Source organism: Uranotaenia lowii, chromosome 2 (assembly GCF_029784155.1).
Source record: "Uranotaenia lowii strain MFRU-FL chromosome 2, ASM2978415v1, whole genome shotgun sequence".
NCBI classification, from domain to species: Eukaryota; Metazoa; Arthropoda; class Insecta; order Diptera; family Culicidae; genus Uranotaenia; species Uranotaenia lowii.
This window is the reverse complement of record NC_073692.1, coordinates 432,685,079-432,697,733: the sequence shown is the minus strand read 5'-3', so window position 1 is coordinate 432,697,733 and position 12,655 is coordinate 432,685,079. Positions and strand designations below refer to the sequence as shown.

Sequence of the window (12,655 nt, the reverse complement as noted above, 5' to 3'; positions counted from 1 at the left end):
TCATTAGAACATGTCACGTTCCCAAATACCCGCCCATGCCAAGTTTGGTTCCATTTGCTTAATTACTTTCTTAGTTATGTTGAAAACTATAAAAGAGGCCCCTCTCCCCTTTATATCTCGATACTGGAAAGAGGGAGGGGTCTCAAATAATCATAGAAATATTTTTCGTATCCAAATACCCTCCCATGCCTAATTTGGTCCATTTGCTTTATTAGTTTTTGAACTATATAAAAAAATATGAAAGAGGCCCCTCCTCCTTTCAACTGGAAAGAGGGAGGGGTCTCAAATAATCATTGAAATATTTTGCGTATCCAAATACCTTTCCATGCCAAATTTGGATCCAATATCTTGATTAGTTCTCGAGTTATATGAAAAATTGTAAGGTAGCCCCCCTCTTCCCTTCCTGTCACGCCACTGAAAGGGGGAGGGGTACCAAATATTCATAGAAATATTCCTCGTTCCCAAATACCACCCCATGCCAAATATGATACCATTTGCTTGATGGGTTCTCGAGTTATGCAAAAAATTATCTTTTGTTTGGGAGGCCCCTCCCCCCCTTCATGAGAGAGGGAGGGGTCTCAAACCATAATAGGAACCTTCCCCTGCCTCTAATACCCCCACCTGCCAAGTTTCACGCAAATCGGTTCAGTAGTTTCCGAGTCTATAGGGAACAGACAGACAGACAGACAGACAGACAGACAGACAGACAGACAGACAGACAGAAATTCATTTTTATATATATAGATATGGCTAACTAAGTAAGAATAGTATAGAAGATTAAAATTCAACAAACTTTTCGAAATCATGAAGTTTTAAAATAACTCAAGATTTCCCTTTAAAGAGCTTCATTTAAATTTGACCAAGATATTATCTTGAATCCTATCGGCGCCCATGCATCGGGAAAGTAGTTTATCGGGCTTTGAGTAGTATGTAGGATGTGTGTATGTGATGTGATAGGTGTGATTATGTGTCATTTCGGCAAGTGAGCGGATAATGACTTGAGGGTGTTTTCTTTCCGGTTCATCGGATTTGTTTTTCCTCTTTCTCCCGACAACCTTTCGAGAGAGAAGACTCACCTGACATTGAAGTAAAACTTTGGTTCCTTGTACGGTGTGATGTTTCACACCAGATATATTGATCTTTGTTGGTCTCACTGTTGGTTTTTTTTATTTTGCGCCCCAGGGGTGGGTGGCAAAAAAGATGGAAGAAAAGAGTGGAAAGAAAATGGTTAATATTGAGATAAACTATCCGAGCTTCTGAGATTAACTAGAGTGACGGCATACTGAAAACTTCTTACCTTGTAAATCGATATGAAAAAGATTATCCACAACCAGCTGCAACTCTTTCATCTCGACGCGACAGGTGTAGGTGGCGCCGAGCTCTTGCCGCGAGAGGGTCAGTGATAAGGTCGACTTGACCGTGTACAGTCCGTTGTGGTCCTCCACTTGTTGGGAATCTGTGTTGGGCAGATTGATTGAAATTTTATCACGCTCTATCGGATTTTTATCCTTTCCATTTCTTACCTCTCACAACTCCTCCCGACCGATGCCAACTTATCACAGGTACTGGACGGGCGCCGTAAACTTCGCAAACGACTTGCAGATCCTGACCCTCCCGCATTGGCCCGATATGGGACCCGTTCTTAATACTATTCCTACTGCCATCCTGAAGTGCTATTACAGAGGGAATGGCTGCCAGGTGGAAAAGGAGATTAAATAATGTCATTAGTGTGGGGGACATTATGATAATAATCTTCATCATGATTAATTAAATTTTCCTTCCAAGCCACCCGCAGACTTACCGTAAACATTTAGTGCTATACTATAAGCGCCCGAGTTTTCACACAACTCGGACGGCTCTAAAAATGTGGTTTCACACAGATATGTATCTTCGTCGGAGATTTCCACGTTCTTGAAGATGAGCCGGCTGCTCTGGGCCTCGTGGGACAGCGAGAGTCGATCGTTGTAGCTGCCCTCGACCTTGGCCACCTCGCCGTCACCGGAAACGACCGCGATGCGATCGGTGCCCTTGAACCATTTGAGCGAGTGCAGCTCGCCGCAGGTTGCGATGTCTATCGGGCATGTCAGTTCTACCTTCTCGCTCCTCAGCACCGACACCGTCTCATCTGGAAAGGGGTGAGAGAAAATTGGTTAAAGTTGATTGGCGCTGGCAATGGACGTTGACAAGGGTCTTGGAAAAATGCATTCATATTCTTTTAAAAGGATGAAATTTGAAGAATTCATAATAAATGACGAGCTAAATTCAGTTCACATTACTATCTTTCCTACTGTCATTTTTATTTTTTCTTATTCCTTTGGGAGTTGATTTAAACTACAAATGCCAGAGCTAGGTGCGGTCCTAGAACTCGCTTTTTGAGAAGAGGAAGAGGAAGTGGGGAGGAGGGGGGAGGGAGTCTGTTTTTTGAAAATTTTCATAAATCGGCCAATATAAATATCTTATAGTATCTAGCGATTTAAGGAGGAGGCGCTGCATACTTAGGGATACCATACGTACTATTTTAAGAGTACATGTACTCTTTTTCGATCGAAAAATAAGCGTACTCTTCTTTTGTGAAATTTTACCAAATGTACTCTTTTTTTGATGAAAGGGAATAAATGAAATTTTCTCTTGTAAATTAACTTATTTCTTCCGATACATGAGAATTGTATTCTTTTAAATCCAAAAAAATCGAAGTTTTTATACATTCGTTGCACAACACTTCAGTTTTGCTTTTTTTGTTATTTTTTTCAAAGGATGGATTCCTATGGAAGAGATAACGAGTACATTAACGATTTCAGTATGGATTTTTTGTACAAAAGTAGCGCCTTTGAGTATGCAATGACCTCCTGAACAGTATGCAATATGCATAACACCAACTTACCTAAAGGCATTGTGAACAAATCAAAAGCGAACGAATCAGCAATAATGTTTTTGAAGAGTGAAAAAATACGCCTCTAAAAAAACTTCTTTAAAAATACAGTTTTTTTATCAACTTTGGTGTGCTTTCTCAGTATAAGATCGAAAACTTTGATTAATCCAACTTAAAATACTGAGCATTTGTAAATTAAGTCACATATCTTGCAAAAAATTAGCGCTATTTGAATGACTTCAAACATCATGGCTTTGAATAAATGGCGTTTGTCTTTACAATTTTGAAAATATTTCTCAATGTACTCTTTTTGGCGTTGCAGGATATGGTAACCCTATGCATACTCTCCTTTTGAAACAAAACGTTATGCAATATTCAACAAAGTTACTAAATAAATTTATATCTTCAATATTAAGTTCATTTAAATGCCTTTCCGTGTTGTCAGAAATAGTTTAAATTTTGTAAAATGCATTTTTTAAAAATTTTCAGTTTTTTTCTTTGGACTTTATCCCTGAAACTAGAAAATCTAGGCAAAATTTGGATCCTTTATAAAAAAAAAGATAAAAAATAGTGTAGAAAATCAACTTTTTATTTATAGGTTTATTAGTATATCAGCAACCAATACCTGACTTCAGTAAAAACTTATCCATTTAAAAAAAACACTCGAGTTAGAGCACTAAAACTAGAGGTGATAGACAAAATTTGACAGAATATTTGAATTCATGACGACAAATCTTTTACAATCATTTACTTAAAAATTGCATTGAATCTAAATCAACTGTAATGAAATTAATCAATTTTTCGTCAAATCTGAAACTGTTTATTTAATAAATTTATTTTAATTATTATTGTGTCAACACACTCACATGAATTTTATAATGTCATTCATTATCGTGTTTCATAACCAACGAAGGAGAACTGCATTTTTAAGTAGGCGATGGCTTGTTGGTATTGCACGTTTTTTTTCGCGCCGTCGCGGTGAAATAAAATTTTTGAAATTTAAGTAGTTTGACATTGTGAAATTGTGAATTTATCTTGGGGATTAGTGAATGAAGGCATAGTGATCAATAATTGCATGTTTCATTGTACGTGCTCGACCCAATTGTCCGTTGATTTCATCCACCTCAAGCAGTTGACATCGTTGAATGATCCGCTGCAAGAAGAAACACACTTCCTGCTTCAACAATTGGTGAGTTCGTTCCATGATCCTTCTTATTCATTTATTCTAGACTGATGTTTCAATCCGGGAGTTTATTCCGGTGGAAAGAGTCGGAATTGGCTTGGGAAGTGCAGTTTTTTTAAGATTGATGTTTCTGATTGTTTGTAATGATTTGGCCTTCCGGTAGAAAAAGACGGAATAAGCTTTGGAAGCGAAGATTTTTAAGGCTGTTTCTGCTGATTGCTAGCTTCAATTCAGCCTTCCGGTAGTAAATGAATGAATTGACTTAGAAACTGTATATTTTTAAAGCTGCTTCTGCTGATGGTTTGCTTTGAGTTTGCCATCCGATAGAAAAAGACGGAATTGCCATAGAAAGTGCCAATTTTCAAGGATGCTGTTGCTGATTGTTTGTTATGATTTTGCTTTCCGGTGGAAAAGACGGAATTGCTTTGGAAGCACATTTTGGTTTGGTCTTCCGGTCATTCTCTCCCTTAAATAAGTCAAACTGAGCTCTTAAATTTTCATTTAAAATCTTTCCCAAAATATCCAATAATGGCTGATCTGAATTTAAAATTAAAGTTTTGATTCTGAAATGAAAATTCTGTTCTATTTTTCTCAAATCAATAAATTCGCTTTTAATTCTGAAATAAATGTTTTAAACAATATTTTAAATACGATTTTGGGTTCATGATTTTCTTTCAATTTTGATTAAAGTTAATTTCGTTAACCCTTCATAAACCAACAATGTTTTAGATGTGGTTTAATGAAATCAGCATGAAACCGAAGCCAATAATTATTTTGCATAACGTTTTGCTCAGAAAATTGAAAAATCTTTGGTCAGTGTGTTTTTCGTTTTAGAAAAGCTACTGACAGTTAGGTCTATATTTTACCACCATTTTGGAATAATTCTATTTAGAAAAAAAAAATATAAATGATAGAACGACAAGAAATCGTCAAATATGTTCAATATAAGCAGCTCAAAAAGAACTGAAATAAGTGTCTTTGCCCATGTGGTTATTAAATTTTTGAACAAAAAGGAAAACATGTTTTTTAAACGATATGGGTTTTCGTCGAACTAAAGTTGTTTTGTTTGTTAGCTACATAAACCAAAAGTTTTGTTAATTTTTAAACATTAGGTAATCGTTTAAAAGCTAAATGATAGATAAGAAAGTTTGACTCCCAGTAGAAGTCCTATGCTTCTGAAGCGGCTATTGGAAATTTGATCATCCCAATCAAAAATTTAACTGCAATTTAAATTTCTTACTTTTACAGCAATTTAAAACACCTCATTTGATTGATAAACATTCCCCCTGACATATTAACGAATGAGGATCGTAAAGAAAAAAATAGTGATCAGATTTTTGAAAGATACAAATGTAGATTTTTTAAACTATTTTAAAAAAGGAACGCGAAAGACCTCTGAGGTTAAAGCGTCAATAAACTATTAAAAAAAATGAAAAATAAACATTCTCACGGAGTTGAAAATTTTGTAAATTCAATGGTTCACCGACTAGGAAAAGTTCTGAATTTTTATAAAAGTTCGAGCCTTTTCGTGTATTTTTTTACGATTATTTCGTAATTCTCTCGCTTGGAAGGGGTGATAAACCAACCCCCCCCCCCTCCCCTCCTCTCCCTCCTCCATGGAACCGTGCATGACCAAAACAAGGATGAACCAATTCAAAAACTGAATAGTTGCTTCTCAACTCAAAGTTCCACATCTTGTGTTAAAAATGCAGTATTTGAAGATAAAAAAAAACTTTTTAAAAATTTTAGCTAGCAACTTATAATTTGTTCATTTCATCTTGAATGGTGAAATCCGGTATAAATGAACTCGAGAAGCTTGGAAACCCGCGATACGATCAACGTTATTTGAAAGTCTAATGTAGACGTACCCTCGAAACAATTTGAGCCCCGAGTGAAAGGATAACCCCCAAAATAAACATACGTGACCGAAAGCCACAAAACCGGAATCCTCGAAAAATCAAGCACTCCGGACTCTGGCAGAGCATGAATAAGACTTTTAGCAACATCCCTTACCAGATGAAAAGAAAAAAAAAACTGGGAAGGAAAAGTATCACTTTTAACGGTTGTACTTCACGGTTTTTCCGCGACTTCATTTACCTGGCTAAATATCGCGCTTTATGATGGTTATAAAATAACCCCGAATTAGCGCTAAGAGGAATGAATGAATTTAAACGCCCTCCTCCACACTGACTGTTTCGTCGTCGCGGCGCAGCGGTGCTGAAATGTGAGGTTATAGAAGAGACCTCTCAGTCTCCCACCATTTGGCCCTTCGGTGTTTGCAATTCCCCGAAGCGCCTCGCGTCCTCCTCGTTCTCTTACCTTGTTCCATGCTACAGTCAGTCAGGGAAATTTATGCTAGTCTAATTTTCTCCCGGCGCAATTCATACACTTCATTGGACAATTTCGCTGCATGTAATACACCGTGGAGTGTGGAGTCGAGAATGCCGCCTCTCGAGCTACTGGACTGAACACCACTAAGCTTCACCTGGATGGCGCACTCTTGGCTCTTGGTAGTCGGTACCTACTCTGTGTAGTTCCACACTTATCATCTACATCTGGGGCTAACAGCGAACACTATCAGAAGAACCATGTTCGCGCGTTGCTGTCCATCCGGTGAATCGCACCACCGGAATCATGCCCATAATACAAAAGCGCCTACATTTTCCCTGCCCTTTTCCGGCGGGTTTCGCCCGAAAGTCGACTTTATCACGATTGCATAAGCCCAGGCGGAAACACTTCAAACCGACCCGAACAACCACTCGACGAAGGAGTACGTACCTAGGCTGACTGTTTGTGTTCTAGTGAGGAGTTCCAAGAGGCATGCACCGCCCTCCCTGGACATCTCCCTTCCCTAACCCCAAGCAGAACAGAAGTCGGAGAATTTCTCTTCAGTTGTTTCCGTTTTGCATTCATCTGTTCACCCATCTGTGTCCGGTTCTTCCTCCCGAGTGCCCTCACCCTGCGCCCAAATGTATGCAAGCCAGTCGTCGCACATGGCGCAAATAATGCTCAAGTGGTAAACATTTGTTCCACCAAGGCAGGTACAGTGTAGTCGGTCCATCATCAACCTGGACCTGGCCAAGCCAAGCCACGAGGCCACGGAAGTTCTTTCGCCGAAAACAAAACACCCAAAGGCCTGGAAAAAACACCTTGCCGCAAGGGGCTGCAAAAAAAAAGCGGAATAAAAACGACACTTATATTGCTAATTGACACAGTTTCCACCATTACTCGACGACGACTCTCGGATGCTGCGGATGCTCTACCTACTAGGTAGGCTACATAGTACGATGATGATGATGGACCAGCTAAAATGTTCGTGGAAGCCATAACGAACGAACAAAAAAAAGTAAAACAGTGCTGTTGGGGTTTCCTCGCTGCGGAACAGAGCCTTGAGAAATGAAATTGGAACCCTACCTACTTACAGCAGAGGAGTACTCTTGCATCGTGTTGTTGTCGTTGTTCTTCGCATCCTTGCTACTTGCTATTGTTGATGGTTGATTTCACGGTAAATCTAGACATGACAGCTCCAGACCTATCTCAATGTTTCGTCGTTTCGAGGAACTGAAGGTGCGTCACTACTTGACCGGTTGAAAAGCCAACATTTCAATCAACGTTTCGTAGGGCTTAGCCCTTAAACGTTTTTGGACGTTTAGGACAAGCTATTTGAAACTCGAAACTTCCGTCCTAGTTTATGGAAATTTTCAGCTAAATTTTCAAAAGGATAAGACAAAAGTTCCAGTGGATATTGAAAAAGTTTTGCCGAACTCTTCGTGCGGAGCAGTCGGCATGCTGTCCGTTACTTTAGTAACAAGGAGGACAGACAATCGACTCAAAATGTTTCCAGCGAGACATTTCCCGGTAACTCAGGAACAAGCTAGCCCTTAACGAAACAAGACAACTCTATAGAAATTAAGACAAATCTTCAATGTCTTCCTCCTCCGACTCCGACAAGGTTGACAGCTTGTGTGACAGTCAAGTCAAATCCAATTATTTAACCCGTTATTTTTTCGCGGAACAACCACCGAGCTGGTACCAACATCCTACATAGTGTTATGGTTGGGATTTATTTTTCTGCATCATTTCCTGGAGAGAGCTCATTTTATTCTCCATTGCTGCTCTTCCAGGTAAATACAAGCGTTAAATTTTATCATTCCCACCACACCGCACCCGTCGTCGTCCGTGGTCTTTTTGAAACAAACTGTGGTGGAAATCCCGCAGATTGTGATGTCCCCCTATCCGGGGGAAATCTTTGCTGTGGTTGGCAGAAAAAAAGACATCCCGGCCGTAAGGGATGAGAATCCCGGGAACTGCCATGGGATGGACAACCTGCAGGCTGCTGCACGTCACTAGTGTGAACACCGACGAATGTTTGAATGAAACGTACCGAGCGAGATGTCGCTCGTCCTCGTTGGTGGAAATTACTTTCAGAAAGGTCATAAAGGTAGAAGAGGGCTTTTAATGTTGGTTCGGCTGAAAGTTTCAGCACTTTTCTGCCCATGTTACACACAAGTTTCGGGAAAAATGAACTGAAAAAGATCTGTAGAAGTCAAGCTTACTACCTAACTAGTTGTTCAGCTGAACAATTATTTACCTAATCTAATAAGTATAACTGTTAGAAACAGTTAAACAAATCTGTATTATACATCTTTCTCTGCCACTACTGCCAATTGAATAGTTTTCAAGACTAAATAGACGAAATATCGAAGAGATGGACCGAAGTTCAAAATTTAAGAAGAAGTTTAACAGTTGAAATTGATACGGACACCCAAAGCAATGCTTCTTGACAAATCTTCCTATCAAAAGGTTAAGGGTCTCACATTGGCAATTCTGATGAGAAAAACTATCCAAGATGCGAACCAAAAAATAAGTTTTTGATAATTATCGTTTTAAATTTAAAACTGATTTGAAAACTCTGATTTATTTATTATTATTCTGTTATACTTTGATGAACAGTGATTCGGAAATATCGTGTTAATTTTATCAATTCTGTAATTCATATTTCATTGTGAAATGTGTGATGTGAAGAATTTGGATTCTAAAAATAAATTTGATTCTGTAATAAAAACAAAAGAAATTTGGCTCTGAATTCTGATGCTTTTGGAACTCTACTTTGATTCATTTGCTCTTGAATATCAAACACTAATAACATATTTTTAACTTTATTTAATCGGAAACGAATTAAAAAAATTTAAACCCTTCGTTTCGAATCTTGCAACAAAGAATGTTTAGTTAAAATGAAAATCATTTTTTAATTCCTTGAAGGGCACATTATTCCCAAGATAGTTTTAAATGATAGCACAAGACAACAAAATTCACATTGCCAATGTTTTGATGACTGTTTTTGGGAGACTTTGGCATTTGTTTTAGTGGTATGCAGTGTGAAAATTTTAACATTGATCGATTTCAATTAAAATCGATCATTAATAACTGATCAACCAACCAAACTACATGAGACACAATAACTGATTTTGAGTTGATGTACCGTCAAACGGGGCATCATGCAACAGCGGGGTTCGATGCAACATTTATATAACACTACATTGAATCAATTTTTAATTTAATGTATTGTAATAAAGTTATCTTTTAATGATAACAAAATGATGATGACATAATTTCTCGCATCTTAAGCTAGTTGCCGTTTTTCATTTCTATGTAAAATTTGAAAAATCGAGCAATAAATGTACAAATTTTAACATTTTTTGATGCCGAAAAAAACTTTACCCAGTATGACGGATTGGCTTGATAAAATTACCTACAAACTTTTTACAGGTTTCCTCGTTATACCAACATTGTTGGTGTAAAAATATTTTTCGTACAATCACCCAATTTTTTTAAATGAATATTTTTAAAATTCAGTAAGGTGTCTGGGGTTAAATGCAACGAAATTCAAATCAAAGAAATACCTTGTTAATCTCGTTTCCATGTGCTGGAATATGAATGTTTTGCATCACGCGTTTGTAAACATTTAAATTTCATCCATCCAAACATTTATTTTTATGATTTCAGCTTGTAGACCCAAAAACTATTGCAATTGGTGTTGTCATGCGTAATGGTCTTTAAAGCATCGCAAATATATTAAAAACTATGAATTTTCGTACGTGTTCATAAGATTTTTCATTAAAAACAAAGTTTGTTGCAAGTTACCCCATTTTCTAAGGAGTGGAGAGCTGGCAACATTGCCATGTTTAGACTGTTTGTTTTCACCGCTCCAATAAATTTATTAATATTTGATTAAATACGCTGAATTTCTTTGCGTTAAGTAGTGTTTCGGTCGCGCGATGAGTTATTGCTCTCTTAAAAAGTGGAATCGCGTTCAAATTTTTATTAAATTTGCTGTTATTTGGATGTTATTTTCGATGTTCGTTTCGAAAAAGAATAAGAGAACAGATGAAAATTAAGAAGTGCTGTAATTGTGCTAAAACGTGTGTGCTAAAAAGCCTAATAATGGTGTGGTGAAGCTTTCGCTTAATTTTCAAAGGCCACTTTGATACTTTTGTGCTAAATGGTCTCCCCGATGACAGCTAATAATTCCAATTGGATTTCGAAACAGGCCAATGTTTAGATGTAACTTTCGAAATCGCAGCAAGCAACCCTTTCCAGTCAACAGTAGGAAACCAGAATACCGGTGAGAGATTTCCATTTTTTAACTTCTTTTTCTATCATAATGGTTTTATATGGTCTGGATTGATTGATTCCCCAGTTCCAATTGAAGCAGAGTGAGAAAGGAGGATCGAGAGTTTTTTAATTTTATGTGTGTTCAATGGAAGTTAGTCGAAACAGGTTGAAATAGGTCGAAACAAGTAGGAATGGATTTTGACAGTTGGTAATCTGTCTCTTTCCAATTGACTTCGACCGATTTCAACCAGGTCGTCCGTTGAACATACTTACACCAATACTAATGCGTGTTTTGTGCGTTTTGCACACGAATTTCTAGACAGACCGAAAAAGATCACGCGAAAATTCAGACGCGTATCGTAACGGGCTAGAAAACAAGCTTATATGCATGGAATCCTTAAATGTATTGAAATAAAAAATTTCGTAATATTAAATGAGATTGAACAAGCGATGATGGGACAATCTGAATTTATTGCAGAGTTCCGCGACATTTTGGCGGTTTGCTTTTTGTGGACGTGTTCACATTAGTAGACCACCGCAAACAAAAGATGAATAACAAAAATTGCGTGGACTTGTTTCAAACGCATTCGTGAGGTAAAACCATTAAATTTCTTATAAATAAGATAACTTTATGACATGTTTTTATTTAATTCATTCCCCTCGGGGCAAGTGCAAACGTCTTCTACCGCACAGCACAGGAATAATTGCAGGAAGAGTTAGCACAGCGACGCAATCGACTCGAAACACACAGAACCGACTGCCGACTGAATCCAAACATCCAGAGCACTTGACGAAAATGAAATGGCGAGAACGAAACAAAAACTTGCTCTCTGTCTGACACACACGCTGCATGTGTGTTAGTGTGGTAGAAATGAATCCTGCTTTCGAGCTGGATCGGTTTCGACTAGTTTCGATCGATTTCAACTTGCTCCGTTGAACAACGACCAGACCTGTTTCGACCAAAACATGAGCCCGTTGAACAATGACTACTTGACAGAAACTAGTCGAAACCAATCGCTACTTACGATTGAACGCAGCTTTTATGTATCTTGTTTTTCGCTTTCCCACTACCTAATAAGTATAGTAAGCTCGAAAGGAAGTTCACTCAAGCGAAGCTTTTGATAGTTGTACTTTTGCTAGTCGCCGCTGCTATGCAAGAAGGAGCTAGTAGCCACCAGTTAAAAATCAATTTTCTTTCATATTTAAATTTATTCTTACCGAGTTTTTAGCATTTTCCGGGTATTTTAATGAGCACACGTTTTTATTAAGTTCCAGCTACTCCAACCAGCATTAAAATATTTTCATAATAATTGTCTTACTATACTTCATCCACAATATAAGAAAACGCGTTATAAAATTCGGTCAGTTGCATCGTTGCCAAGTGCATTGTACGTGTATGACAGTGCCACGTTAGGACGCTTTGCTCTTCTCGTCTTAAGCGCGCGGTAAAATTCCGTGAGTTACGCCGGTGCTAATTACATTGTTTGTTAGGACGTATAAAAACGCGATGTACTCGATAGTGTGCGACGCGACGATTTTTAACTTTGCTTTGATCACATCCCTTCCCAAAGGGAATCCAGATCTTATATACCTTTCCCATTAACAAACCACCCTTCCTGTGACGACCGTGGAGATTTAGAGGTGTATTCGGTCTCTAGTAGCAACGGAAGTCGAACTAACAATCCTTCCCTTTCCTCGATGAACCGTAAGGACGTGGCAGGCGCCGTTATTGACCATTTAAGATAAGGAACCTTTGAAACGTGTACACAGAAAATGGTAAGCTAATCCCAAGCCCCATTTATTTGGATCTATGTGCAATTTTGATGGTTCTTGTCAATCACGGAGTAGCAACTACTGAAATGTACGGTTTATCTAAGCTCAAGCTCAAGCTCAAGTTACCCCATTTTCTAAGGAGTGTGAAAATCGCATGTTTTTAGAAAATTAAAAACAACTGAAGAAACCAATAATTTTTTAACTACGCCAATTTT

The 12,655-nt window shown here is 38.0% G+C and overlaps 1 protein-coding gene across 11 annotated transcripts in view; it reads right to left on the bottom strand.

Moving 5' to 3' along the window:
* Nucleotides 1-12,655, bottom strand: part of LOC129747362 (hemicentin-1-like) — a 485,337-nt gene that overhangs the window by 49,455 nt on the left and 423,227 nt on the right. For all 11 annotated transcript variants that reach the window (XM_055741531.1, XM_055741527.1, XM_055741528.1 and 8 more), the window contains exons 3-6: nucleotides 1,802-2,125; nucleotides 1,524-1,691; nucleotides 1,298-1,456; nucleotides 1,077-1,153 (exon numbers count right to left, since the gene is read on the bottom strand). In XM_055741531.1, the coding sequence (XP_055597506.1) occupies nucleotides 1,077-1,153; nucleotides 1,298-1,456; nucleotides 1,524-1,691; nucleotides 1,802-2,125 (728 nt within the window). The remainder of the gene's footprint in view (nucleotides 1-1,076; nucleotides 1,154-1,297; nucleotides 1,457-1,523; nucleotides 1,692-1,801; nucleotides 2,126-12,655) is intronic.